Source organism: Podarcis pityusensis (assembly GCF_964106645.2).
Source record: "Podarcis pityusensis genome assembly, chromosome: 16".
In the NCBI taxonomy this organism is placed as follows: Eukaryota; Metazoa; Chordata; class Lepidosauria; order Squamata; family Lacertidae; genus Podarcis; species Podarcis pityusensis.
The window spans coordinates 1,900,968-1,925,105 of NC_138041.1; the positions used below are offsets into that span (position 1 = coordinate 1,900,968).

Consider the following 24,138-nt stretch of genomic DNA (forward strand, 5'->3'; position numbering starts at 1 on the left):
AGGCAGTATATAAATCTTGTTAACTGAAATAAATGAGCTTTTGTTCCCTGTGTAGGGAAATTCTACTTCTTTCTCAGAATATTTCCTTGTGACAATTACACAGAGCCCAATGTTCCTCAAAATATGACAAAAGCACAGCTTTAAGTGTTTAATTGATTGCTTTATTTACAGATGAAGTTCAGAACTCAAATTATTTTATTTTAATCACATGGACCAATCTTCTCTCTGAGTTTTTCTGGATCCCAGTTCCTGGAAACCAGACAGATGCCTATTGCTGGGGAACAAAGAGCACTTGAATTTTGGAATGTAACTTTGGACTTGTTACACTGTCCTTCTCTTCCAGTAAAGGGCCACGTTGTTTGGACAGCTAAGAGAATGTAGTAATTGTTTAACAAGTGAGTTGGGCATTTCCAGTGCCTCAATGTACAATTCAGCAAGAGTTAAAATTAATATTGGATATTGTAAACTTTTTTTTATTTAGGTCCCAAATACCTGAGAGACTAGTTTCACCTCCCTCAAACATTTGGGGGGAGAGTCAGCCCAGGAGAGGACCTTCTTTGTGGCAGGCTGCTAAACTGTAGACGTCCCTCCCCACAGAGATGCAGCCGGCACCTTCATTGAAGAGTTTCCATTATATGCTGAAGAGTCACCCTTTCACCATACCACTGACACCTGCAATATAATTTTTAGGCCCCTTCCTATTACGTTTTAATGCTGCATTTTAAATTGTTGCAACCTGCTCTGGGACCTCATGATGGAAGATGGATAAGGAGCTCAAAACAATAATGATACTAATTTCCCCCTTTGTTTGTATCTCCTCCCCCCCACCCTCCCCTCACTAGACACTTTAAGCCATGCAATGGGGAATCCAACCCATCACGTGAAGGGAATCCTGGGAGGATCAGTCTTGTTTCCTGCCAATGTATCTCAAGGAATGACAGTGGAGAAAATGGAATGGGACTTCTACCCCCGAAGGGGTGGCCTGGGCTTTTGGCTGGGGGAATTCAGTCATGGGAAACTGGAGCACCCAAGTCCCTCCGACCGGTTTGGACAACGGCTAGACATGGTGGACGAGACAACACTGAGGATCAAAGACCTGGAGTTGGATGATAGTGGGATCTACAGTGTTCGCATCTGGCTTACTAAGTCACAGTTTCAAGAACAGAGATTCAGCCTCACAGTTTATGGTACGTTATTGCGCTTCGAGGCCCCCAGGATCCCACCTCCTTGAAATAACTTCACACTGACACTTATTTTAGTTTTTGGGCAAATTTTGGCCACAACTTTATTCAATTCAACCATGTGAGCGGTATTGGCTTAGGCATTGGCTCCAAACTATAGCTGACTCCACCTTTCTGATTGGTAGTCTAAAAGGGTAAACCAAATGAGGGAGCAACATCGATGAAGACCAACTGAAGCTCACCCCGGGGTTCCTGTGGTCCTGGCATGGCCCTAGCCCCCCAAGCAGACTTTGGACAAGATCCAAATACCCTGATCCTGGAGGGGCAGGTGATGGCCGCACCTCCCCTCCCCCACATTTCAATGAGCCAATGCCTAACCGCCGCCTTGCAAGTTGTGACGATTGCTGAGGGGGTAGGCGAAAACCAAGTGGCTATAGCCAATCTGCCAAATGGAAAAATTCCTACCCAACCCCTGTTCCAAAACAGGTGACCCAAACCATAGCAAGGTCAAAGCGACACTGCCTAACACAAGGGAGGGAGGGAGGGAGGGTGTTCGGCAGCACAAAGCAAGTGCCTCCAATAACGTTGCGCTGTCGTTCTTAACAGCCGCTGGGATCACGCCACCCCCAGGCAATTGGCCCAGACAGCCTCGGGTGACCCCAGTGCTATGGTTAGGGCTTGGGTTACACCCCTACAACTAAATTAACCCTTGGTGTGCCAAGTGCCCGTGCACAACCAGGACCCTCAATTAGGGGGGGGGGTGTCCCATTTGCTTTCACAGTTTGGCTCATGAAATGGGATCAGACCATTTCCCAACAACAACAACAACAACAACAACAACAACAGCAACAATTTATTTATACCCCGCCCATCTGGCTAGGTTTCCCCAGCCACTCTGGGCAGCTTCCAACAAAGATCAAAAATACATTAAAATGTCACACATTAAAAACTTCCCTGAACAGGGCTGCCTTCAGATGTTTTCTAAAAGTCTGGTAGTAGTTGTTTTTCTCTTCGACGTCTGGTGGGAGGGCGTTCCACAGGGCGGGTGCCACTACTGAGAAGGCCCTCTGCCTGGTTCCCTGTAACATGGCTTCTCATAGCGAGGGAACCGCCAGAAGGCCCTCGGAGCTGGACCTCAGTGTCTGGGCAGAATGATGGGGGTGGAGATGCTCCTTCAGGTATACTGGGCTGAGGGTGTTTAGGGCTTTCAAGATCAGCACCGACACTTTGAATTGTGCTCGGAAACATCCTGGGAGCCAATGCAGATCTCTCAGGACCGGTGTTATATGGTCTCGGCGGTCACTACCAGTCACCAGTCTAGCTGCTGCATTCTGGATTAGTTTTAGTTTCCGGGTCACCTTCAAAGGTACTGGTAGAGGTGGGACATAACCCTTATGCTGATTTCATTTGCGTTTCACAGAGCCAGTGCCAACACCACAGATACACTTTCAGGAAGTCTCCCAGACTTCAGAGGGATGCAATGTGACCCTGCAGTGCCAGGCACCTAGAAAGGAAGAGTTCAGTATCTCATGGAAAAGAGGGAATCCCCCAAGGGCATTAGGAAACAGCCTGTACGAGTATCAGCTTTCTGACAGTGGAAGGAATCTCCGTGTCTTCTGGCGAAAAGACTCTTCAGACTCGGCGTTCACCTGCCTGCTTACTAATTCTGTTGACCAAAAGAATGCCTCCTTTGACTTGCTCAAAATTTGCCCAGGTAATGACGGTGAGCAAGTGTGACCTAGTCAGTGTATGGAGGAATAGCTGCTTTTAAGTGGGATAGTTCAGCTGGTAGAGCATGAGACTCTTAATCACAGGGTTGTAGGTTTGAGCCCCGTGTTGGGCCAAAGCTTCCTGCATTGGAGGGGGTTGGACTAAATGACCCTTGTAGTCTCCTCCACCTCTCCAATTCTGTGATTTGTAGAAATGGTTGAATTGCTTTTGGCTTCCTGGGTATGTGATCTTCTGAATCTCTGTGTTTTACCTTATTTTATCATGAACGAATTGGGCAATTGTTGGTTGCAATACAGTTTGTAAATGAAAAATAAAAATAAAACGATAGGGGGAAATGAAATGCAAACCAAAGTGATGGACCTAAACTCTGTGCCAAAGTAATCCAATACAGTCAATACAAATGGAACAGACTGGCACATTTGCTGACCCTTCCAAGTCATGCAGGAAGGTCACTTTGGTGGTTGTTATTAGAGAATATTTCAAGAGACTCTCATTGCACATTCCAGGTGTACAGGTCAGACGCCAGAGACATAGCATTATCTCCATTGTAGTTGTCATGTTGCTGTTCATGATGGTGGCTGCAGTGATGTGGACAAGAAGGAGGAGGAAGCGAAAATTCAAAAAGAAGAAAAGAGGTAGGGCCATCTCTTTCAATCTGTTTCCTGCCTCACCTGAGATGGAGGCTGCTTGTCAAACACACCTTTACTTTACTTTTGCTTATTTTGAGAGGCAGAAGTTGGTCCATGCCATGGAATAAATAATATGTCTCTTCAGATATTCACTCGTTGATACTGGAGGACTTGGAGAGCTCTTCTGCATACCGGAACTCAACAAGAAGTCTGCATCAAGATGGTGATAATCAGGTGAGATGAGCTTGTGAAGTGGTGAAGGGATGATGGTTCGGATCTAATAATTATAAAATCGTTACAATTGTGATCTGTTCTTATTTTGAAAAAACAACAACACACAAAACAGATTACAAACAGGCAACAAGACTAAGCCACAACTACCCCTCTCCCTTACCCAACTCACTGATCAAGAGGTTGGTTGGTTGGTTGGTTTAAATTTATATCCTGCCCATCTGGCTGGGTTTTCTCAGCCACTCTGGGTGACTTACAACATATATAAAAAGACAACAAAACATCAAATATTGGGGGGGGGGGGGGAATCCTATACAAGCAACCAACAAACCAATAAATCAATAGAAAGCAACAACAACAAACAGTTTGCAGTTATACCCAAATCAAAGTAACTGCCAACCCCAACTAAACATTTAACCAACACCAACCCAACAAAAATGAAACAGAGGAACCAAAATTAGAACATTTTAAATTAGAGCATTTTAAAACATTTTAGCCAGTTGCCCCAATCCAAGAATTGTTCCAGCAATGTCCCAGTGGCCTCCCAGGAGCCTCTTTTAGCTGTTCAGGGTGAGTCTGGACCCTATTCCCTAGGTCAGGGGGAAATGGGAAATTTATTGTGGCATAAGGTAGGGGTAGGCAGCCTAAGACCAAGGGGCCGGATCCGGCCCAATCGCCTTCTAAATCCGGCCTGCGGACGGTCCGGGAACCAGCGTGTTTTTACATGAGTAGAATGTGTGCCTTTATTTAAAATGCATCTCTGGGTTATCTGTAGGGCATAGGAATTTGTTCATTTTTTTCTTCAAAATATAGTCCGGTCCCCCACATTCTCTGAGGGACAGTGGACCGGCCCACAGCTGAAAAAGGTGGCTGACCCCTGGCATAAGGCATTATTACGACATTTCACCTGTGTTATGGCATAGGTTTTTGTGAACAGGAATCCAGTTCATATAATTCATGAAGGAGAGGGAGGCAGCCTCTGAAAAGAGCCAGTTCCCATCAGGGGAACATGCATGCACTGTCAAACTGAGCAGGATTAAACCCTTCTCTCGCCCACTGATGAGCAGAGCATTCAGTCCTTCGGGCTGCAGGATTCTGCTTCTTCACAGTGAAAGGTGCATGTAGAACAGTCCCCAGCAGGATTGCAGTCTCCACTCAGCAGCTACTCTGGATCCCTTCTAAAATGCTAATTGTATCATCAATTCCAACTGGAATATGAAACAACAAGTGAGACATGGACCTTGACTTTAAAAATGTCACGGCCAGCAGATGCAAACTGCCTCCTTTTGTCTGCTAAAAATGGACAACTACACCCCAACTTAGCGTGAGTGATCCAGGAACCTGTACAACCAAATGCTAACCCAAAATGAGTGGAAATATTGTATAGAGAAGGTGTCTGTGATCTTTCTTAGGGCACCATTGGGCTTTGCCAGAACCCCTTTCTTCCCCAAGTTTATTATACAAGTTTATTATACAAATCCTCAGTGACATTTTAAAGTAGCTGCATCTGAATCTCTCCTGTCATGTTCTATAGCTGATTCTGGTTCTCTCTGCTCCTGCAGGTTTTCTGGGACAGAACGGAAGTTTCAACGAGTTCCCCACCACCCTGGAAATCCTGTCCTTCTGTCTGTTCTGACTCTGTATCAGACCCAGAATCTTCAGGGAATGAAGCCAAGGACCTGGAGGAGAAGGCACCCCTCTTGAAGACGGTGCTAGAGATCCCATTAAGGGACCATCAGGGGAGAGAACCACCAAAGACCCCTCCTGGCCATCAGTACTGGCGGAACCATACATACCCCAACACAAAACAGTGCCGGCAACGGCGCCTGGATTCCATTGTTCAATTAACTGGACAAGGGTCAAAGCTGCCAACTAAGTATATTAATTAAGGTCATTAGTATAACAAAGGAAGCTGCTTATGCCAGAGGGCAAATGGGTCGGCCCCCTCCCTCACCTGGCTGGCAGTGAGAAAGAGTTGAGTGTGTGTGAGCTGGGCTAAAAACAGGCTGGTGGCAGAAGCCAGAGAGTGAGAGCCATGCCTGATTTCTTTGTTTGTGTCTGTGTAATTTTTAAGTTTTCAATTTTACAGTTTAAAACATCAATGACTTCCCTTCTTCTCTTTTCATGGTTCAATTTGCATACCATAAATCCCTGTACATAAGATGACCCGGATGGTCGCCAGTTTCTGTGTACAGATCTGTAGGCACAGACCATCCCCTGACCCAAACTAGTTTGTTAAGAAAATCCCCAAACTCGGTTCCATGGGTGACTCTGGGTCATCTCTCTGCAGTAACTTATCTTAAAGTTTTAAGTGTCTATACGGTTATCACATTTATAAATTTTAAATTTATTGTTGTACATTGTTTTAAATGTTTTTTTTTTCCTTCTGGGATTGTACGCACAAGTGTGTTTTATAAGCTGGTCTCCGACTGTAATAAATTATCTCTCTAATCCCTGTATAATTTACAATACATAAACCAAACCATTCAGTATTCCATTAATACATCCATCCAAACTTATTTACACTGTTGAATTTACCATAATGCTGCCAAAGTTGTCAAGTGTACACAATTCCCGCCCCCCATATATTCAATAAGTATTTTCCAATCTTCTTTAAATGTATGTTCTTCTTGTTCTCTTATTCTATTTGTTAGGTCTTCAAGCTGCGCATATTCCATCAGTTTAAGTTGCCATTCTTCTTTAGTTGGTATCTATCTCATTTTCCATTTCTGGGCTAACAAAACATAGGCAGCAGTAGTGGCAAACATAAATAGCCCTTTTTGATGTAGGGATCAGATGGGATTACCATGAGAAATTATAAAATATACATCAAGCCATCGTGTCCACGATGAAAGCATTGTGTTGACTGGGTTTGATATATTGACGATAGTTTCTGATTAAATCCCATAAGATTCTACATTCGTGCCCTTTTCATGCCCTTTTGCCTCTACTGCCCATTTCTCTCTTGCTTCATAACTCGCGTACACAGCCCAGTTGCTTCTTGCTTCGCCAGGCAGGCATCCTGGGCCATAAAGATAGTGGGCAAGTTCCTTTGAAGGCCTTTCTTACATATTTATCTTAGGATGTTAATCTTAGGGCCAGGAAACAGATTTCACATTAAGGTGATAATGGTCACTGTCCTCCTGGCCATCCTTCTTATCATGTGTATTGCTTGTTTATCACCTCCGGGGTTGCCAGATGCTCTTCTTTGTAGTTCTGTTCTTTGTTTACCCTGTGCTTAATTAGTTTTAGTAGTTTAATTTGTCCCCACCTGGGTTTGTGGAATGCTCAGAAGAAATCTGATTGGTTCTTACGAACACTCTGTAAAAAGTTCTTTTGTGAATAAAAATGGCCTGGGCCAGGGGCCGTACATGGACAGGAACAGAGAGACACGATTATACGCACCCTTCCCAGAGTCTTGCTGGTTCAAGCCTCTGTGTGTATTCTTATTAATCAGAGTTCAATCCTTCCTTTACTTTGCGAACGCAACATTTTGACACCTGGGAATTTCCATCTGAACTATCTATCCCCAACAAAAAGGACTCTGGTGGTTTTTTTTTTGAAAGGTACTTTTGAACATTTTTTTCAATTCATTATGGATCATTTCCCAATACTCTTTTACCCTTTTACAGGTCCACCACATATGAAAGAACGTTCCCTCAACCTCATTGCATCTCCAGTGCAGATAATCACTTATCTGATTCAGTCTTATACATCTTAGCAAGTCTACTCGGAGCTAAATACCATCTGCAAATCATTTTCAAATAATTATCCTTCAAAGAATAACATGCTGAAAACTTCAGATCGTTCTTCCAAAGTTTTTCCCAAAGATTAAAATCTATGTTGTATCCTATATCTATTGCTCCATGTGTCATAGAAGCTTTGACAAGCTCATCTTTTGTTTCCCAATCTAATAACAGATTGTACATTTTAGAGAAAAGTTTTTCTTTGTTTTGTATAAGTTATTTTTCGAATTGTGAGCTTTGGTCCAAAAAAAAAAAAAAACATTTCTTCTATGTCAAACATTTCATGTCACTGATTATATTGTAGCCATAACAAGGCTCCTTATACTTTCCACTGATTTCAGTTTAGGTTCCCCTCTGTAGAAATTAAGAGATTATGAAGAAATAAAAGATCATTTTCAAAGTTGGTTACAGTATTGGCAACTACATGAAAAGTTGTGAGAGCCTCTCTTCTGAGTTCTGGTGTGCAATAAAATTTTGCCCCTTCTCTGGAAGCCTACGGACAATTTCTGTGGAATGTAACATGAGAAACAATATTTATTCCATGACACTGACCTAATTCTGCTTCTCATGATAAACACAGTAAAGGTAGAGGCATATTGGTAGGGAGCCCCAATCCCAGGTGAGATGGGAAGAAGATTAATAGAGATGGTTCTACCTCCTTGATGCCTTTTTTCTCCGCTGGCATGTTGCCACCACAATCACAATTCCCAACAAAGAAGCTGCAGAGAGACCAGAAATAAGATACAGGATCTTCTGGGTTCCAGTATGTTCACCTGCAATGTGCAATAAGAGACTCTTGAAAATGCTTCAATAGCAACAAGCAAAGTGATTATCCTACATGAGAGAAGCAGAATAAATGAAATGCCAGGACAGACTTCCAAAACAAAAATACCTTCCGTTAGGATACAAGAAGCCGGTGAGATGAAGGCAAGACATGAAAAGAGGTGTTGAAACAGGGGCAGGAAATGTGTTGCTCTCCAGATGTTGCTGGACTCCAGTTTCCATCAGCTCCAGCCAGCAGGCCCAATGGGCAGGGGTTATGCTGCTGGGTAGAGTCTGGCAGCCTCTGCAAGTCACCACGCTGGCTACTGGGTGGTGTAGCCATAAGGCTGGATCCAGAATTACAGCACAATCCTGTGTGCAGTCAGACATTGCTGCAGCCTTCACTTTGGCCTGCTCGAAATGTAATTTATTTACCTTGGGGTAGGAGGAGGAGGAAAAAGCAGAAGCAGCAATTCAGATGGGTCAGGGCAATCTTCAAGCAGGACTGGATTTGCTCTAACACTGGTCAACAAGCATGTGAGGAGGGGTGCTTGCATATATGAATGTCTCTCCTTGAATCCCCATAGGGTGTAAGCAATATAAGACCCCAAACAGCAACTCTGGATAAAGATACATTGCTCACCTCCAATACTTGAGCAGATGTGGGACAAGTCAAATGAGGCTCTCTTTTCACTGACAGGGTTGCTGACCAGGCAAGTCAATGTGGAGTCAAAAGGTATGGTGTTCCAGAAGACATGGAGTTGCCTTCCACTATCAGAAAGCTGGAACTCATCCAGGCTGCTTTCTAAGGCCCTGGGGGGATTCCCTCTTTCCCAGGAGACCTTGTGTTCTTCCCTTCCAGGTGTCTGACATTGCAGGGTCACATTACATCCCTCTAGAGTATTGGATACCTCTTGATGGAGCATCTGTGGTGTTGGCACTGGCTCTGTTGAAGACAGTTGAAAGCAACATAAAGTTTGGGTCCCACCCAGTACCTATGTTGTAAATGGTGCTGATCCTATTCCATGAGCCAAACAGGTAAAGGAATAACTTACCATAAACTGTGAGGCTGAAACTCTGTTCTTGAAACCGTGATTTCATAAACCAGATGCGAGCATTGTAGATCCCACTGTCATCCAACTCCAGGTCTTTGACCTTCAGTGTTGTCTCGTTCACCATGTCTAGCCGTTGTCCAAACCGGTCAGTGGGACTTGGGTGCTCCAGTTTACCGTGGCTGAATTCCCCCAGCCAAAAGCCCAGGCCACCCCTTTGGGGGTAGAAGTCCCATTCCATTTTCTCCACTGTTATTCCTTGAGATATGTTGGCAGGAAACAAGACTGATCCTCCCAGGATTCCTTTTACCTGATAGGTTGGGTTCTCCACCGCACGGCTAAAAGTGTCTTGTGAGGGGCGGGTGGTGGGGGAGGAGATACAAACAAAGGTGAAAATTAGTATCATTATCCTCTTTTAGTGAAGTCTGAAAAAGCAATTGATTAAACACTTAAATCTTTTCAAAGCTTTGCAGTGCTGAAATTTTAGGAATATCTAGCTTTGTGTAATTGTCTCAAGGAAAAATTCTGAAAAATAAGTAGAATTTCCCCTCACGAGGAACAAAAGTTCATTTATTTCAGTTCACAAGTGTCAGAGCTGCCCAATGACTGACACATGACAGGAAAAAATCCTTCAGGAAAACATTTCTGTCCTAGAGATTCCATTCCACTCCACACCTTCAGGGGAGATGATCACCTTCATCATAGATGCAGTCTCCCCCCCCTCCCCCATCAGCTCAGTAACAAATATGACAAGAAGAATTAAGCCTTCTCTTGGAGATTCCTTTGAAGCCACCAAGGGTGTTCTGGGAGGGTTCGAGCTGGGGAAAGGAGGCCCTCAGTGCTAGCAAACAATATTATCAATGATTTCCCTTTTCATGCCAAATCAAACTTAGAGTGCCCCCTCCATACATTTAGGTGGGTTTCTTCTTCTTCTTCTTCTCAAGGAAGAGTACAGCAATACTCTGAAGAAAAGGTCTTTTGTGAGAAAAATCCACAGTCGTGGATTGTGGATTGCAGAGAGCCATGAGTGGCAGTGACGCCCCAAACTGGCCGTTTCTGGGAATCATCTATGGGAAGCTTGCTAATGTTGCACTCAGGTCCTGCCTGATGGCTTCCCTTTCTGTTTCACCACTGTGAGAAGGACAACTTCATTCTTCTGCACAGGATAAAAGGTAAAGGTACCCCTGCCGGTACAGGCCAGTCTTGACAGACTCTAGGGTTGTGCACCCATCTCACTCTATAGGCCGGGGGCCAGCGCTGTCCGGAGACACTTCCGGGTCACGTGGCCAGCGTGACGAAGCTGCTCTGGCGAACCGGCACCAGCGCAGCACACGGAAACGCCGTTTACCTTCCCGCTAGTAAGCGGTACCTATTTATCTACTTGCACTTTAAGGGTGCTTTCGAACTGCTAGGTTGGCAGGTGCTGGGACTGAACAATGGGAGCTCACCCCGTCGCGGGGATTCGAACCGCCGACCATACGATCGGCAAGTCCTAGGCGCTGAGGTTTTACCCACAGCGCCACCCACGTCTGCACAGGATAGATGCTCTAAAATAAGCCTGTTCATCCATCTTATAAGCGTGGCCCGAGTACAGGGTCTTATTTACAAGAGTCGTGAACTTGCGAACACAACGGTCATGTCTGTCCGTCCGTCTGTCCTCTCGCTTCCCAGCAGATCAGACCCTCCCCTTTAAACCAGCAAGTGCCTCACAGCAAACGTTCAAAACATCAAAATACAGAGCATTGAAAATACAAATGTAAGAAATACAGAATATGATAGTATTTTTTTAAAAAGACAGAAATAAACAATTTGGCAAACACAGAATAAATTCGACATTACCCTCCCCCAAAAAACACATCGAGGCTTTATCACAGTAAAGTTTCTGGCACGGGTCTCCCTACATTCCAGGCAGCCTGGCTTAAATGCAGTTCAGAGGGGAGGGGAAGATGGCTTACAACTGCCTTCCCATATCCTTCTCCAGAGGAGTCTGGCAGCTACAAGAGGCAAATGTCAGGGACGACAAAGATAGTCTCTTCCCCAGCCTCGGGAAACACCAGCTGCTGGCACAGATCTTACTGCTCTTCAGGACAAAGCAGTGCGCGACTTACCCAGAAAGTACAGAAACATTATGAAGAGGAAACGACTGCAAGCAAAAGTCATGTTTGCTTCTCTACGGAAGTGTATCGTTGAATGTGGTTTGTGGGAGAGGAGAAGAATTGCTCTCTTTGCAAAGACTGGCTATTAAGAAAAGTCTTATGCTCATGAATGAATAATGTTAAGAAATTAAATTGCGAGAGGAGTCTCTGTCCCCCCACAAGCACTGAGTCCCCGCTTCCATCGTAGGGCTTGCCAAAACAAGAGCAACAGCTGCAACAGGAAGGCTCTTTCCGTCGGAGAATGTTCCCGGCGGGGCGGCCGAGCGGAGCTGCAGAAGCGAGTTGCCCGCGTCGCTGCGCGGCTCTCCCCCCTCTCCCGGCTCCTTGCAACAGGAAATGCCAGCGAGGGGCGTCTCTTCCTCTTGGTTTTAATGGCGAGGGACGGGGCATTCTCCACCACTGGGGCACCCCATTCCGAGAACGACCTTTCCAAAAAAAGCAGCAGAAGTGTGCCAAGAGCAGGGCACATAGCTGTCAACTTTTCCCTTTTCTTGCGAGGAATCCTATTCGGAATGAGGGAATTTCCCTTAAAAAAAATGGAAACGTTGACAGCTATGGCAGGGCAGTGTGAACTGGATCCTGCATCTCGACCCCGCTCTTCTGATCAACTTTCCCCTATTAACGCCAGAAATGTTTCCGGACGTTTCGACGGCTTTTCTCTGTAGCGCCTCTCTCGCCAGAGACTTCAATCATTCAGTGTGGGGAGCGGAGGCGCAGAGACAGAGACAGACACACAGACAGACAGACAGACAGAGACACACACACACACACACAGAGAGAGAGAGAGAGAGAGAGAGAGAGAGAGAGAGAGAGAGAGAGAGAGAGAGAGGCCAGTAGAGGGCGCCCTCTCTTTGGAAGTCACTGCTTGTGGATACCGTGCAGGCGCCTTCATGGCACTGTTGTGGATGCCTACTAAGCAACTGCATCAGTTGTTATTACTGCTGTTACTTAGCCAGCAGCTGGCAGCCTTCCTGGTAAGGAAAAGATGTCTCGTTTTGTTAGCCCCAAAATGGAAATCGAGCGAGATTCCCAACCAAAGAAACTGAAGCTGACAGAATATGCACAGCTTGCAGACTTAACATATAGAATAAGAGAACAAGAAGAACATATGTTTAGAGAAGATTGGAAAACGTTTATTGAATATATGGGGGGGGGGGGAGAGAGATTGTGTACACCTGAAAATGCTGGCAGCATTAAGGTAAATTCAACACTGTAAATATGTTTTGATGGAGGTAATAATGGAATACTGATCGGTTTAGTTGATATAAAATATGCAGGGATGTATGCTATGCAAAATGAACCATGGAAAGAGAAGGGAAGTCATTGATATTTTAGGTAAAGGTAAAGGGACCCCTGACCATTAGGTCCAGTCGTAACCGACTCTGGGGTTGAGACGCTCATCTCGCTTTATTGGCCAAGGGAACCGGCGAACAGCTTCCGGGTCATATGGCCAGCTTCTAAGCCGCTTCTGGCAAACCAGAGAAGTGCACGGAAACGCCGTTTACCTTCCCGCCAGAGTGGTACTTATTTATCTACTTGCACTTTGCTGTGCTTTCAAACTGCTAGGTTGGCAGGAGCAGGGATCGAGCAATGGGAGTTCACACCATCGCGGGGATTCGAATCGCCGACCTTCTGATCTGCAAGTCCTAGGCTCTGTGGTAAACCACCCGCATCCCTTACCATTGATATTTTAAGGTTGTTTAAATGAATACTCTAAATTGTAAAACAGAAAATTTAATACAAATTATACACACACACACACACGGAAAAGATGTCTCAGAAAGAAAGTCTCTTTTGTGGATGTTGTGCCATGGGCACAGGTTGAAGACATAGGAGTCAAGGTCCCTTCGCTGCCACCCCCAATAAAATATTTGAGGGGGCCACCCCCCCATCCCTCATTGATGGGTATTGCCATTCAAACAGTATGTGTGTGCCACGTCATGTGATTGATAATGCAGGATGGGGCTTCTGTTGCATTCTGACCTTTTCAGTTCTCCGAGATTGGGGAGAAGGAGGGAGTAATTCCCTCCCACTTTCAAGAGAATCACTCTCTGGTCTGCTCTCTCTCTGCTGGTTGTCTAGCAACCCTCCCGCTGCCGTCTATCTCTCCCCCTTCTTGCAAGAGGCAGAATTCCAGTCCTCCTGGTTCTGAATAAAGGGCTGGTTTCATCTGAGGACCACAGGGTGGTATGGAATATAAAAACAACAAAGCACATAGTAACAAACAAAACCTTTCAAGCCCTAAATGGCCCTGGCCCAGTATACCTGAAGGAGCATCTTCTCCCTCATCATACAGCCCAGACATTGAGGTCCAGCGTCGAGGGTCTTCTGGCGGTTCCCTTGCTGCGAGAAGTGAGGTTACAGGGAACCAGGGAGAGGGCCTTCTCAGTGGTGGCACCCGCCCTATGGAACGCCCTCCTGTAAGATGCCAAGGTGATTAAAAATGATTTTAGAAAATATCTGAAGGCAGCCCTGTATCTGGAAAGTTTTAATGTTTGATGTTTCAGTATGATCTGATATATGCTGTGAACTACCCAGAGTGGGGTATAAATAATGAGTGGGGTATAAATAATAATAATAATATTATTTAAAAGGCCATAGGTAGCTTAATCAGCCAAAGGCCTTGTTTTGGTCAGCAAAATATCTTCCATCAACAACATGAGGCTAGTGCAGAAAAGGAGGCATTGTGGTGGTAAATTGTTTCTATGATACTGTATCCTGAAAAGGAAGTGAGATGTCGCAGAGAAGATAAGGGGCCAAAAGAAAAAGCGGAAACTGCTGCGGTTGGGGGGCTGTGGTCAAAGCAGGAGGGGCTTAGCCATGCACAGTGGAGTCCATTCCAGCTCTGAAACGGGACAGTGGTAAAGAAGATGGAGTCCCAAACCACTTGGCTAATTCTGTTGCTTTGGACTATCCAATCTGCAGGTGAGACGGGACATCTGGCAGGACATCTGCGGCTAGATGGGACCCAGGATGACTTGGGGTCCTCCTTCCATGTGTCCAGAGGCTGATTTCCTTGTTTTGCATGGGTGATCCTTCCCAGTGTTAATAAGGATACCAATGCCAGATTTTAAGGGTTAAGTGAAGCAAGGGCTGTTTGGGTGAGGAGGTATTTTGTGTGAAAGGTGAACGTAACGACTGAATGCAGATGGAAGTTTCGAGGACTGTGAACAGCATACCGATTTCATTTTTATTGGGTCATAAACATTCTCCCTCACCTTTCTCTTTTATAAATAGGGCCTCTAAGTAATCCAGAAGAGATTCCTCCCCAGTATCAGGTAAGCTGGACCGTAGGAGGATCAGTCTTGCTGCATGTGAACGTTCCCTCAGAAGACACCATAGACAAAATTGAATGGGATTTCAAGCTTAAAACTGGTTTGGAACTCTGGTTTGCTGAATCCAGGGGTAGAAAGCTGGAGAGGCCTCACCCAAGAGACAGATTTGGGCAGCGGCTAGAAATGGTCAATGAGACCACACTGAGGATCAAAGATCTGCAGATGGAGGACAGTGGAGCATACAGGGCTCGCGTGAACTTTGCCACACAACACTTTCAAGATCAAACATTCCTCCTCACTGTATACGGTAAGTGGTTGTTTTCTCACTTGTGTTTGTTGCTTAACCGAGCATGGAAAAGGACCCAGCCCTTCCCATCCCTTGCTGTCTTTTTACTGGGCTGTTACTGACACCCGTCAGTGGCACGGATGGCACAAACGTTCCCTACATTTCCCCACAGAGCCGGTCCCAGAGCCGAAGATTCTCCCCCAAAATGTGTCCAATACTTCATATGGCTGCAATGTGACCTTGCAATGTCAGGTGTCCGGAACGGGAGAATTTAACATCTCCTGGAGAAGAGGGAACCCCGTCAGGGACATAGAAGTTGGGTCGGACTGGCTCCAGCTCTCTGACAATGGCAAGGACCTCCACTTGTCCTGGTGGCTCAACTCCTCAGAGCCCAATTTCACCTGCCTGGTCACCAGTCCAGACGATCAGAAGAACATCTCCTTCAGTGTGCTCAATATTTGCCAGACTAGGGGTGAGTTGGCTGCAAACCTGTGGGTGAATTGGAGGGGTTACTGTTGTTGTTTTTTAATGTATTTTTATTAAAGATTTTCTTAGTTTACAAAAGTATGTGCAATCTCTCTCTCTCTCTCTCTCTCTCTCTCTCTCTCTCTCTCTCTCTCTCTCTCTTTCCCCTCCAAGTAACATTTTTTACAGATCAGTTTCATTTGCTGAGACATTAAGAAGAAAAAGGGGAAAGGGGGGAGAGATAATAATAATAATAATAATAATAATAATAATAATAATAATAATAATAATTTATACTCCGCCCTCCCCAGCCAAGGCTGGGCTCACCTGGGTGGGGTCAGGTGGCAATGTTTCTATTATACTTAATATATGTGGGGTTTTGTGTCAGCGTCCCTGGTGCAGGTTTTGTGCTATTTGCTTGTGTTCCTTTGGTGGTAAGGAGGTTGGAGTTGGCCTGGGGTGTGGCTGTTCATTTGTGGTTGGCTGTGGTGGTCTTTGTTTTCATGTGTGAGTGGGGTGTGTGTGTGTTTTGGATCAGGTTAGCCATACAGTGGTACCTCTCATTATGTACTTAATTTGTTCCGGAGGTCTGTTCTTAACCTGAAACTGTTCTTAACCTGAAGCACCACTTTAGCTAATGGGGCCTCCCGCTGCCGCCGCGCGATTTCTCTTCTCATCCTGAAGTTCTTAACCCAATGTATTATTTCTGGGTTAGCGGAGTCTGTAACCTGAAGTGTCTGTAACCTGAAGTGTATGTAACCCGAGGTACCACTGTATTGATTTGTGTGCTGTTGGTGGATTTTTGTCATTGTCTTGTTGGGCTGTGTATGTGATAAAGGGGTCTGCTTTGGTTTAAATATTTACAATGGTACCTCAGTTTATAAGCTTAATCTGTTCTGGAAGACCGTTCTTAAACCAAAACTGTTCTTAAACTGAGCCATGCTTTCCCTAATGAGGCCTCCTGCCGGCGGTGCCCTTCACCTTTTGGATTCGGTTCTTAGACCGAGGGAAAGTTCTCAGACCAAGACACAATTTCCGGTTTTGCGGAGTTTGTAAACCAAATTGTTCTTAAACCCGTCTGTTCTTAAATCGATGTACCACTGTGCTTGTGTTTAGGTTTGCCAGCTGCCGTGTATTATAAAGGAGTTCCGTATTTCAATATAAAATGCTACGTCCTGTATTGATACAGTTTTATCCTGTATTTTAGGTCCTCTCTCTCTCTGCTGAGTTAGGGATCCTCTCCAAATGCACGTGTTTGAAAGGATGTGTGAAAGGTCATGAATTGGTCATGTATTCATGCTCTGGGTAGCCAAGCACAGACAGATTTACGAACGTGTGTGTACGTGTGTGATAAATTCCAGAGGAGCCACGCTGTTAGGCTGCAATAGATGGTAATGGATTGCTCTGAAGTCATTTCAGCACCAGATGAAAAGAAAAATCGCCCCCCAACTGCCCTGCCCCTCCACACCCCATTCTGTATTTTGCCAGAACAACGCTGGCAACACTGCTTGTGTTTCATCTTGTGTTTTATTCTGCGAACTGTCCTGAGATATAATAATAACAATAATAATTTATTATTTATACCCCGCCCATCTGGCTGAGTTTCCCCAGCCACTCTGAGTGGTGGCTCCCAATCGAGTGTTAAAAACAATATTAAAAACTTCCCTAAACAGGGCTGCCTTCAGATGTCTTTTAAAGATAAGATATCTCTTGATGAAGGGCGGTATATAATCTTAATAAATAAAATAATAAATAAACAAACAAGTCTTTAACTCAAATATGTTTTTAAAAGAAGAAAACTGGGCCAGGGAAGTAAAATATTTATTGGGGTTCACCGTCTGCAAATTGCGGAGAGGCATAGCAAAATCTTCTTTTAATACAGATCTTCCCCCCTGGATTTTCTCTGAGCGGAGTCTCACATTCTGAAATGACAGCCCAGTGCCTGAACATTCACAGGTCTGGGAACTTTGCAAACCAACCAGAGCTCTGCTATCGAAGGTTGCAAGATGTCAGAGCACATTTGGGTCTCTCAGAAGCCATCTGGAGCACACGTTCTCCATCTCAGGACCCTGGAGGAAGGGTGCTCAGCCCCAATGTTTACCACTGGGGCAGCCAGGGCAGGCCCACAATATTAGCCTGACCCAACAGCAGGGCTCTTTTATGTTCTTACGTTCATAGCTTTTGGGGGGAGGTATTGGGAGGCTCTCATCAGGAGTAGGACATCCCCAGATATTTTCTGATGGCTCCCTCCTTCAATGTCTTCTCTTTCCCTTACAGGAGAAAACATCCCTATGTCTTGGGTAAGCCTGAGAGTTATCTTCATTCTTCTAGGACTCTTTGTGCAGATCACAATTCTCACCCTGGTGTACATATTTGGAAGAAAAGAATAGCACTGAATCTGCTGAAGTCCTTTGAGGGAGACCCATGTGAATCCCACAATATTCCCTTTTTAAAATCCATTTGTCTGACATGTTTAATTTGCATTTTTTAGTCCCTACCTGCAGCCTTGAAAATTCTGATGAGAGAATGCTTCTCATTTCTAAAGGTGTATTTTGGGAATATTTTGTTTGGGAAGGAGGTGGAATAAACAAATTTTGATGGTTTTTCTGCCTTCTGGAGAGACCATCTCATCAGGAGGTCTCTATAGTCCTTTCAGGACCTGTTGATGAACTTTTTAGCGAGCCTTTTGAGTGGAGATATTTTTATACCCACCTGACTTTGAAATTGCTTTTATAGCTGTTTTTATTGTTGATGTTTCTTATCGTTAAATTGCTTTGGATGTTTCATGGGACGTGATGCATGAATGAAAGAAATCAATAAAATAAAGCAGGGTGATCTTCTTCACTAAACCAGGGAGGCCAGGAGTTGTAGTCCAACAAGAGGAGGATGACATTAATAATGCATTTTATTTGGGAAAATTGCTTGCAAAAATGTCAATATTTAAGAAAATTGCATGTCAAGTCATTTTATTACCAGTTTCAAAACAAAGAACACCGCTTACAAAATTTAAAAGCTCAGAACAAAGTAAAAAACAACAACTGTAAAACCACATATACATGCAAAAAAAGGTAAATTAGGAAAAAGGCACTCTAAAATGCTAGTGAATTGTCACGAGGTCTTAAAAATATCCACAAACTGATTTGGAAATGTGGTTAATTGTATTAAATATACATGAGCAAAAGATATAACTTAAGGGTGTGGAAACCCAGACCACCCCAAATTGGTTCGGATCCTGATTTGGATCTGTCCCTGATTTGCTTTGGATCAATGTGGACCCAATTCAGCTCAATTCCAGTACATTCATCTGCCCTGGGAAACCAAAGCAGCCACACACACACCCTTGTGTCGCTGGACGTAGGTGCATGAAATTTGGAGACATTGTATTCCCTCAAGAGGTGGTTAACCCCATCAAATTTCAAATAGGGTTTGTGCAAGCCACCTTTAAAGCTTGCAGAAAGAAAGAAAGAAAGAAAGAAAGGAAGGAAGGAAGGAAGGAAGGAAGGAAGGAAGGAAGGAAGGTTTTAGTGCTCATTCATGCCAGTCCACATGCTCCTGTTTCGCCTGTTCCATGAAGTTTTTTTAATTAAACTTTATACTTTATACACTCTGTGTGATGCTTCTGACTGTGTACACTGTGTACAATGTACTCAAAAGACTCTCCGCCTCTCTCTCACACACACACACAAACGACAATGTATTAGTAAAGACACAGGAAACAGATTTAAATGAAATGCAAACCTAATCTAAAAAAGAAAACCTTTTTTAAAAAATATTTTTATTAGGAATTTCAACATAACAATTTATCAAAAATACATCATCCTCATTTCCTCCCCCCATAAAAGAAAAATCCACCCTCCCCCTCCCCCTCCCAACTTCCCTCAGCTCCTCTCTCTGGTTTCTCAGCACATGTTATTTTCTGTATGTTTAAAATTGTAAAGATCCTCAGTTTATCTATCTGTATATTACCAATAAAGAGTTTGTGAATGTTTATTCAAAACCTGCCAAGGAGTCCAGTTCATTTTGTTGATTCTTTAAATACTTCATAAAAGGTTCCCATTCTTCTTTAAAGCCACAGTTATCCTTGTCATGTAGTTTATGTGTCAGTTTTGCAAATTCTGCATAGTCCACCAGTTTCTCTTGCCACAGTCCTTTAGTTGGGATTTCCTCGTTCTTCCATCCTTGTGCTATTAAGACTCTTGCTGCCATTGTCGCATACATAAAAATGTTTTTTAGTTTCCTTGGCAGGTCTTTTCCTACAATCCCCAACAAGAAAGCTTCAGGCTTTTTTTACAAATGTTAATTGGAACATTTTCTTCAACTCATTGTACGACTATCAGTTAGGTCAAAAGTGTTTTGTTTTTATCTCTAGGGAAACTGATATGTCATCTGGACATGGAAAACCCATACCACAAAAATAAAGAAACAGGCAACCTTCAAGCCAATTTTTGAGACAGTGCAGATAAGCCCCACCCCACACACAGAGGTGACAAAATACTAAGAAATACAGGCACAGCTGTAAATGAAACACAAAAAAGAGGATCAAAATGTGTAGGGGGGAGTATAAGTGAAGTGACACAGCCTACAGAACTAGATGCAACTGAGCTTGAATGGGTTATGATGGGAAAGGATTAGGAAGCAAACAGACGTATAAGAAAGGCTGAAACAAAATAAAAAAAATCCTGCCAGTAGCACCTTAGAGACCAACTAAGTTTGTTATTGGTATGAGCTTTCGTGTGCGTGCTCACTTCTTCAGATACCTACCTGTAACAAGAAAGGCTGGTTATTGGTCTGGATAAACAAAAGATGAGCTGACTAAATTCCATCAAACTTCCTAACATTCAGAGAGAGCCATGTACAGCTGCCCTCTCTGCATCCTTGTGTTCTCCTTATAAGGTGCCATTTGGAAAATTTCCAACACTTTGGAGACTGGCTGTCTGGCTTTCTGAGAGTTTTGACCTCCAGAATAGTCCAAATCACTCCTGATCAATGTGAATTGTTGGGACTCGTTTTGTAGCTGCATAGACCCAATTCACACTTGGTTCAAACTGGCCTGATGTCACAGCCATAATATAAACTGAAACTGAGAGACTTTATGTGAGAGCCAAGCCAATATTTTTCAGCTTTGAGAAGTAATATCTAAAATGGACATTCTCACGCAGCACAAGAGACCAGCAGAAGGTGACAAGGTGTGATCAGATATAGTTAAAATTAGGCACAAGCTTTCTTGGTGTTTCCTGGCCTGCATTTTCACACCTTGGCTCTTTGATGTTCAAAGGAAGATAATTTGGACCACAGTTGATATTTATAACACAACTAGACAGACAGCCAACACCTTCTGTTTCTAAGAAGGGGGCCAAGAGGGGCACAAAACACTCACCTAGCTCAGTCTCTGACTCACTCTGCCACTTTTTACAGCTTTTACATAGGTACTTCTTATTTTCCTGAAAGTAGTTGCATTCACTGAAAAGTTGAACAAACACTGATAAGGCACCAGGATACAAGGGGGTCAATTCCATTGCAAAGACGCCAAATGTAACCATTGCATAAGGGTCGCCTTAAGACATGGGTAGGCAAACTAAGGTCTGGGGTCCGGATCCAGCCCAATCGCCTTCTCAGTCTGGCCTGCAGATGGTCTGGGAATCAGCGTGTTTTTACATGAGTAGAATGTATCCTTTCATTTAAAATGCATCTCTGGGTTATTGTGGGGCACAGGAATTCGTTCTTCTTCTTCTTTTTTCCAAAATATAGTCCAGCCCCCCACAAGGTCTGAGGGACAGTGGACTGCTGAAAAAGTTTGCTGACTCCTGCCTTAGGGATTCACATTTACAAGTAGTGAAGAAACAATTACAAGAAAGAAAGAAAACTAGATACAATTTAAAATTACCTGGATACAATTACAAAAAAATACTTGGATACAAGTACAAAACTAGAGATAGGGGAAATTCAGGATATAGGGTAATAGGCAGTGCAGGGAAGAAAGAAAAGGCAAAGGAGACTTTCTCATGCAGAGCTAAGGCCCTTTTATTTCTTCAGTGGACCATGACAGGGACCCTGAAATGGAGTTTTAAAAAGTGTTGTAGGGAAATGTGTCAAGAAGAAGAAGAAGAGTTTGGATTTGATATCCCGCTTTATCACTACCCGAAGGAGTCTCAAAGTGGCTAACAGTCTCCTTTCCCTTCCTCCCCCACAACAAAACTCTGTGAGGTGAGTGGGGCTGAGAGACTTCAAAGAAGTGTGACTGGCCCAAGGTCACCCAGCAGCTGCATGTGCAGGAGCGGAGACGCGAACCCGGTTCCCCAGATTACGAGGCTACCGTTCTTAACCACTACACCACACTGGCTCCACAAAGAGGCACTGCTCTGCAGGAAGAGGGTAAGCATGCTTTTGTGTGTTAGGATCTGCCAAGCCCTCCTAGCCAAGGAAGTAATATTCAAGGACACAATCCAGCCAGGCAAAAACACTCCAGGAAGCGGCAAAGCAGGACCAGTGAGGGGAGTATCCTTAGTTATAAAATAAATCAGCCACAGAGAGGTATCTAAAGCCCACTCTTCCCGAAAACCTTACGCTCCATTGCTTTGGGCGAGGGTAGCTAGGCAGATCTCAAGAATATTGCCTACCCTACCTTCCTTCCACTGTTCAAGCAAAGCAAAAACCAGCGTCTTTCCTTCTTTCCAAACGAACAATATTTTCTCCTGCTGCATAAATCAGGGTCTGATCAGGGGATGCCTCTTTGCTTGGCAATTACGTCCAGATTCAAAAGTATTCCACTGCTCAGCATGGTAGCTTGCTGAGGTTGCCCTTGGATCGGGTAATTGACCCAGCGCCCTCACCTTCTCATCTGGGAGGCAGGGATTTCCACCCCCCCCACACACAATCAAAAAAGGCATTAATGGATGACCATAGGTTGTGCCCCTTTGATACCCTCAAAGAGTTACAGGGGGCTTGCCCCTTACATACACACACACCACATTTTTGCTGTCTGGGACCCCTCCCTGGCATCTTGGTGTCCGGGAGGTAACATGCCATGTTTGCTGCAAAACAGGAAGTCATCATCTAGCCATCAGGATAGTGTTGGAGTAATTGGAGATGAGAAGGCATTAATTTATTTCACGAGCGTAAATCAGTCAAGCCGGTTGCTGTGGTAACAGCCTAGTGCCCCAACTGTATCTGTGATTAATGCATGCCATCTCAGTCGTTTGTCTGTTAGTCTGCAGTGTTACTTGTCTAGTGCCACATCTTGAATTGCTGGACGTATTTAGAGTAACAGAGATGCATTGTGCTTGTATGTATCTGCATATATCTATATCTGCAAAAGCCTAAAAGCTGTATGCATCTGTGTCCAGAACTGTTTTACTGAGCCTTACTTTCTGAAACAGTAAGCCCGTCCCCGCTTCCATGTGGTGACTGGTACTGGGAGCAACTTCCACTGCTGGGTATCTCAACTGAGATACCTAATACCTACTTGCCCTTGTGCATATGTAGCTAACACATAAACCAATTGTCTGATTCAGCATACGGGTTATCTCTATTCTTCTTTTGGTGGCTCCACCTCTCATCAGCCCCTGTCAGCATAGTCAATGCTCAGAGATGATAGGAATTGTAGTCCAGTAACACCTGGAGGTTGACAGGTTTTCCAACCCTTCATTAATCTATTTCGCAAACTTGGTGGACTCTGTTGGTATTGAATTTTATAACAAGGAAATTAAAAGAGACCAGGAGACAAATATTTCATTGCATAGAGTAGACTTTATTGAGAAACAAGCATGAAGTGAACAGATCAAGACCAATTTTCAAGAAGACACCACATCAAAAGCAATGAAAGACATGAGCAGTGGGTGAGCTGAATCTACTATTTGTGCTGGGAATGCAGACATAACTCCTTTGACAGGGAAAACTGACCACAATGTGTCACGCCTCCTTGGCTAAAGAGAGCTATCTTGCAAGCTAGCAAAGGAAATTTTCAAAAACAAAAGAGTGAAAGATCATTGCCAGACTGAGCATGAAAGACGCTGTGCAGACACAGAGCCAACCTCAGCTGGAATTGTGAATGCTCAGCATTTTGGGTACCCAGTACCCGTAAGCATTGCACTGAATCTATACCATAACTATCAATTCCCAACATGATTGCACACCAGCAGAGTTGGTATCCTTGGTGTTTTAGCAAGGAGAACGACAGGGATTGCAAATACTAATTGGGATGCAGGAAGGCTGGCAGCTGCTAGCTGGATAGATGGGTCCACAAGGAATGGCACAGGAAGGAGAACAGGAAGGCTGGCAGCTGCTAACTGGATAGATGGGTCCACAAGGAATGGCACAGGATGGAGAACAGGAAGGCTGGCAGCTGCTAATTGGACAGATGGGCCCACTCGGAATGACACAGGATGGAGAACACGATGGCTGGCAGCTGCTAACTGGATAGATGGGACCACAAGGAATGGTACAGGATGGAGAACATGAAGGCTGGGCACACAGTGGAGCAATGGGTCCACATGGAATAGAGCAGGTTTGGACAGCAGAGGGTTGGCAGCTGCTAACTGGATAGATGGGACCACAAGGAATGGCACAGGATGGAGAACACGAAGGCTGGCAGCTGCTTACTGGATAGATGGGACCACAAGGAATGG

General features: G+C 44.4%; 3 protein-coding genes across 13 annotated transcripts in view; 2 read left to right on the forward strand and 1 right to left on the reverse strand.

The window, feature by feature from the left end:
* LOC308465776 (hemicentin-1-like) overlaps window positions 1-6,130 on the forward strand; it is a gene marked incomplete at its 5' end in the record, with an annotated part of 80,119 nt that extends 73,989 nt beyond the window's left edge. For 5 of the 8 annotated variants that reach the window (XM_080986000.1, XM_080985991.1, XM_080985996.1 and 2 more), the window contains 5 exons: window positions 843-1,187; window positions 2,602-2,904; window positions 3,419-3,547; window positions 3,687-3,775; window positions 5,335-6,130. In XM_080986000.1, the coding sequence (XP_080842126.1) occupies window positions 843-1,187; window positions 2,602-2,904; window positions 3,419-3,547; window positions 3,687-3,775; window positions 5,335-5,661 (1,193 nt within the window). In that variant the 3' untranslated portion in view covers window positions 5,662-6,130. The remainder of the gene's footprint in view (window positions 1-842; window positions 1,188-2,601; window positions 2,905-3,418; window positions 3,548-3,686; window positions 3,776-5,334) is intronic. The other 3 variants (XM_080985993.1, XM_080985992.1, XM_080985995.1) reach the window with 3 other exon arrangements.
* Window positions 6,131-7,797: 1,667 nt separating this feature from the next.
* Window positions 7,798-12,196, reverse strand: LOC308465817 (SLAM family member 5-like). 4 transcript variants are annotated; one of them, XR_013980571.1, is made up of 5 exons: window positions 11,441-12,193; window positions 9,336-9,680; window positions 8,924-9,226; window positions 8,411-8,715; window positions 7,798-8,291 (listed from the first exon to the last, which is right to left on the reverse strand). XR_013980571.1 is itself a non-coding variant. In XM_080986098.1 (5 exons), the coding sequence occupies exons 1-5, from the start codon at window positions 11,490-11,492 to the stop codon at window positions 8,012-8,014; spliced, it is 831 nt and encodes a 276-aa protein (XP_080842224.1). In that variant the 5' UTR covers window positions 11,493-12,196; the 3' UTR covers window positions 7,798-8,011. The 4 variants fall into 4 exon arrangements, 3 of the variants coding, with proteins under 3 accessions (XP_080842224.1, XP_080842225.1, XP_080842226.1); XM_080986098.1 differs by lacking the exon at window positions 8,411-8,715 and having other exon boundaries at window positions 7,798-8,024; window positions 8,174-8,291; window positions 11,441-12,196; XM_080986099.1 differs by lacking the exon at window positions 8,411-8,715 and having other exon boundaries at window positions 7,798-8,024; window positions 11,441-12,196.
* Window positions 12,197-14,822: 2,626 nt separating this feature from the next.
* On the forward strand, window positions 14,823-19,345 carry LOC308465827 (SLAM family member 9-like). The gene is made up of 3 exons (XM_080986121.1): window positions 14,823-15,070; window positions 15,222-15,521; window positions 17,792-19,345. Exons 1-3 carry the CDS (start codon window positions 14,947-14,949, stop codon window positions 17,902-17,904), a joined length of 537 nt encoding a protein of 178 aa, XP_080842247.1. The 5' UTR covers window positions 14,823-14,946; the 3' UTR covers window positions 17,905-19,345.
* The last annotated feature ends 4,793 nt before the right edge of the window (window positions 19,346-24,138 follow it).

What these genes read in the sequence shown, in the direction of transcription:
- LOC308465817 (XM_080986098.1), bottom strand. Translation starts at nt 11,492, where the DNA reads ATGACTTTTGCTTGCAGTCGTTTCCTCTTCATAATGTTTCTGTACTTT. An exon ending in AATGTTTCTGTACTTTCTGG is followed by an intron (nt 9,681 to 11,440) that starts GTAAGTCGCGCA and finishes GCCCCTCACAAG; the next exon opens with ACACTTTTAGCCGTGCGGTG. An exon ending in CATCTGCTCAAGTATTGGAG is followed by an intron (nt 8,292 to 8,923) that starts GTGAGCAATGTA and finishes TGCACATTGCAG; the next exon opens with GTGAACATACTGGAACCCAG.
- LOC308465827 (XM_080986121.1), top strand. Translation starts at nt 14,947, where the DNA reads ATGGTCAATGAGACCACACTGAGGATCAAAGATCTGCAGATGGAGGAC. An exon ending in ATTCCTCCTCACTGTATACG is followed by an intron (nt 15,071 to 15,221) that starts GTAAGTGGTTGT and finishes ATTTCCCCACAG; the next exon opens with AGCCGGTCCCAGAGCCGAAG. An exon ending in CAATATTTGCCAGACTAGGG is followed by an intron (nt 15,522 to 17,791) that starts GTGAGTTGGCTG and finishes TTTCCCTTACAG; the next exon opens with GAGAAAACATCCCTATGTCT.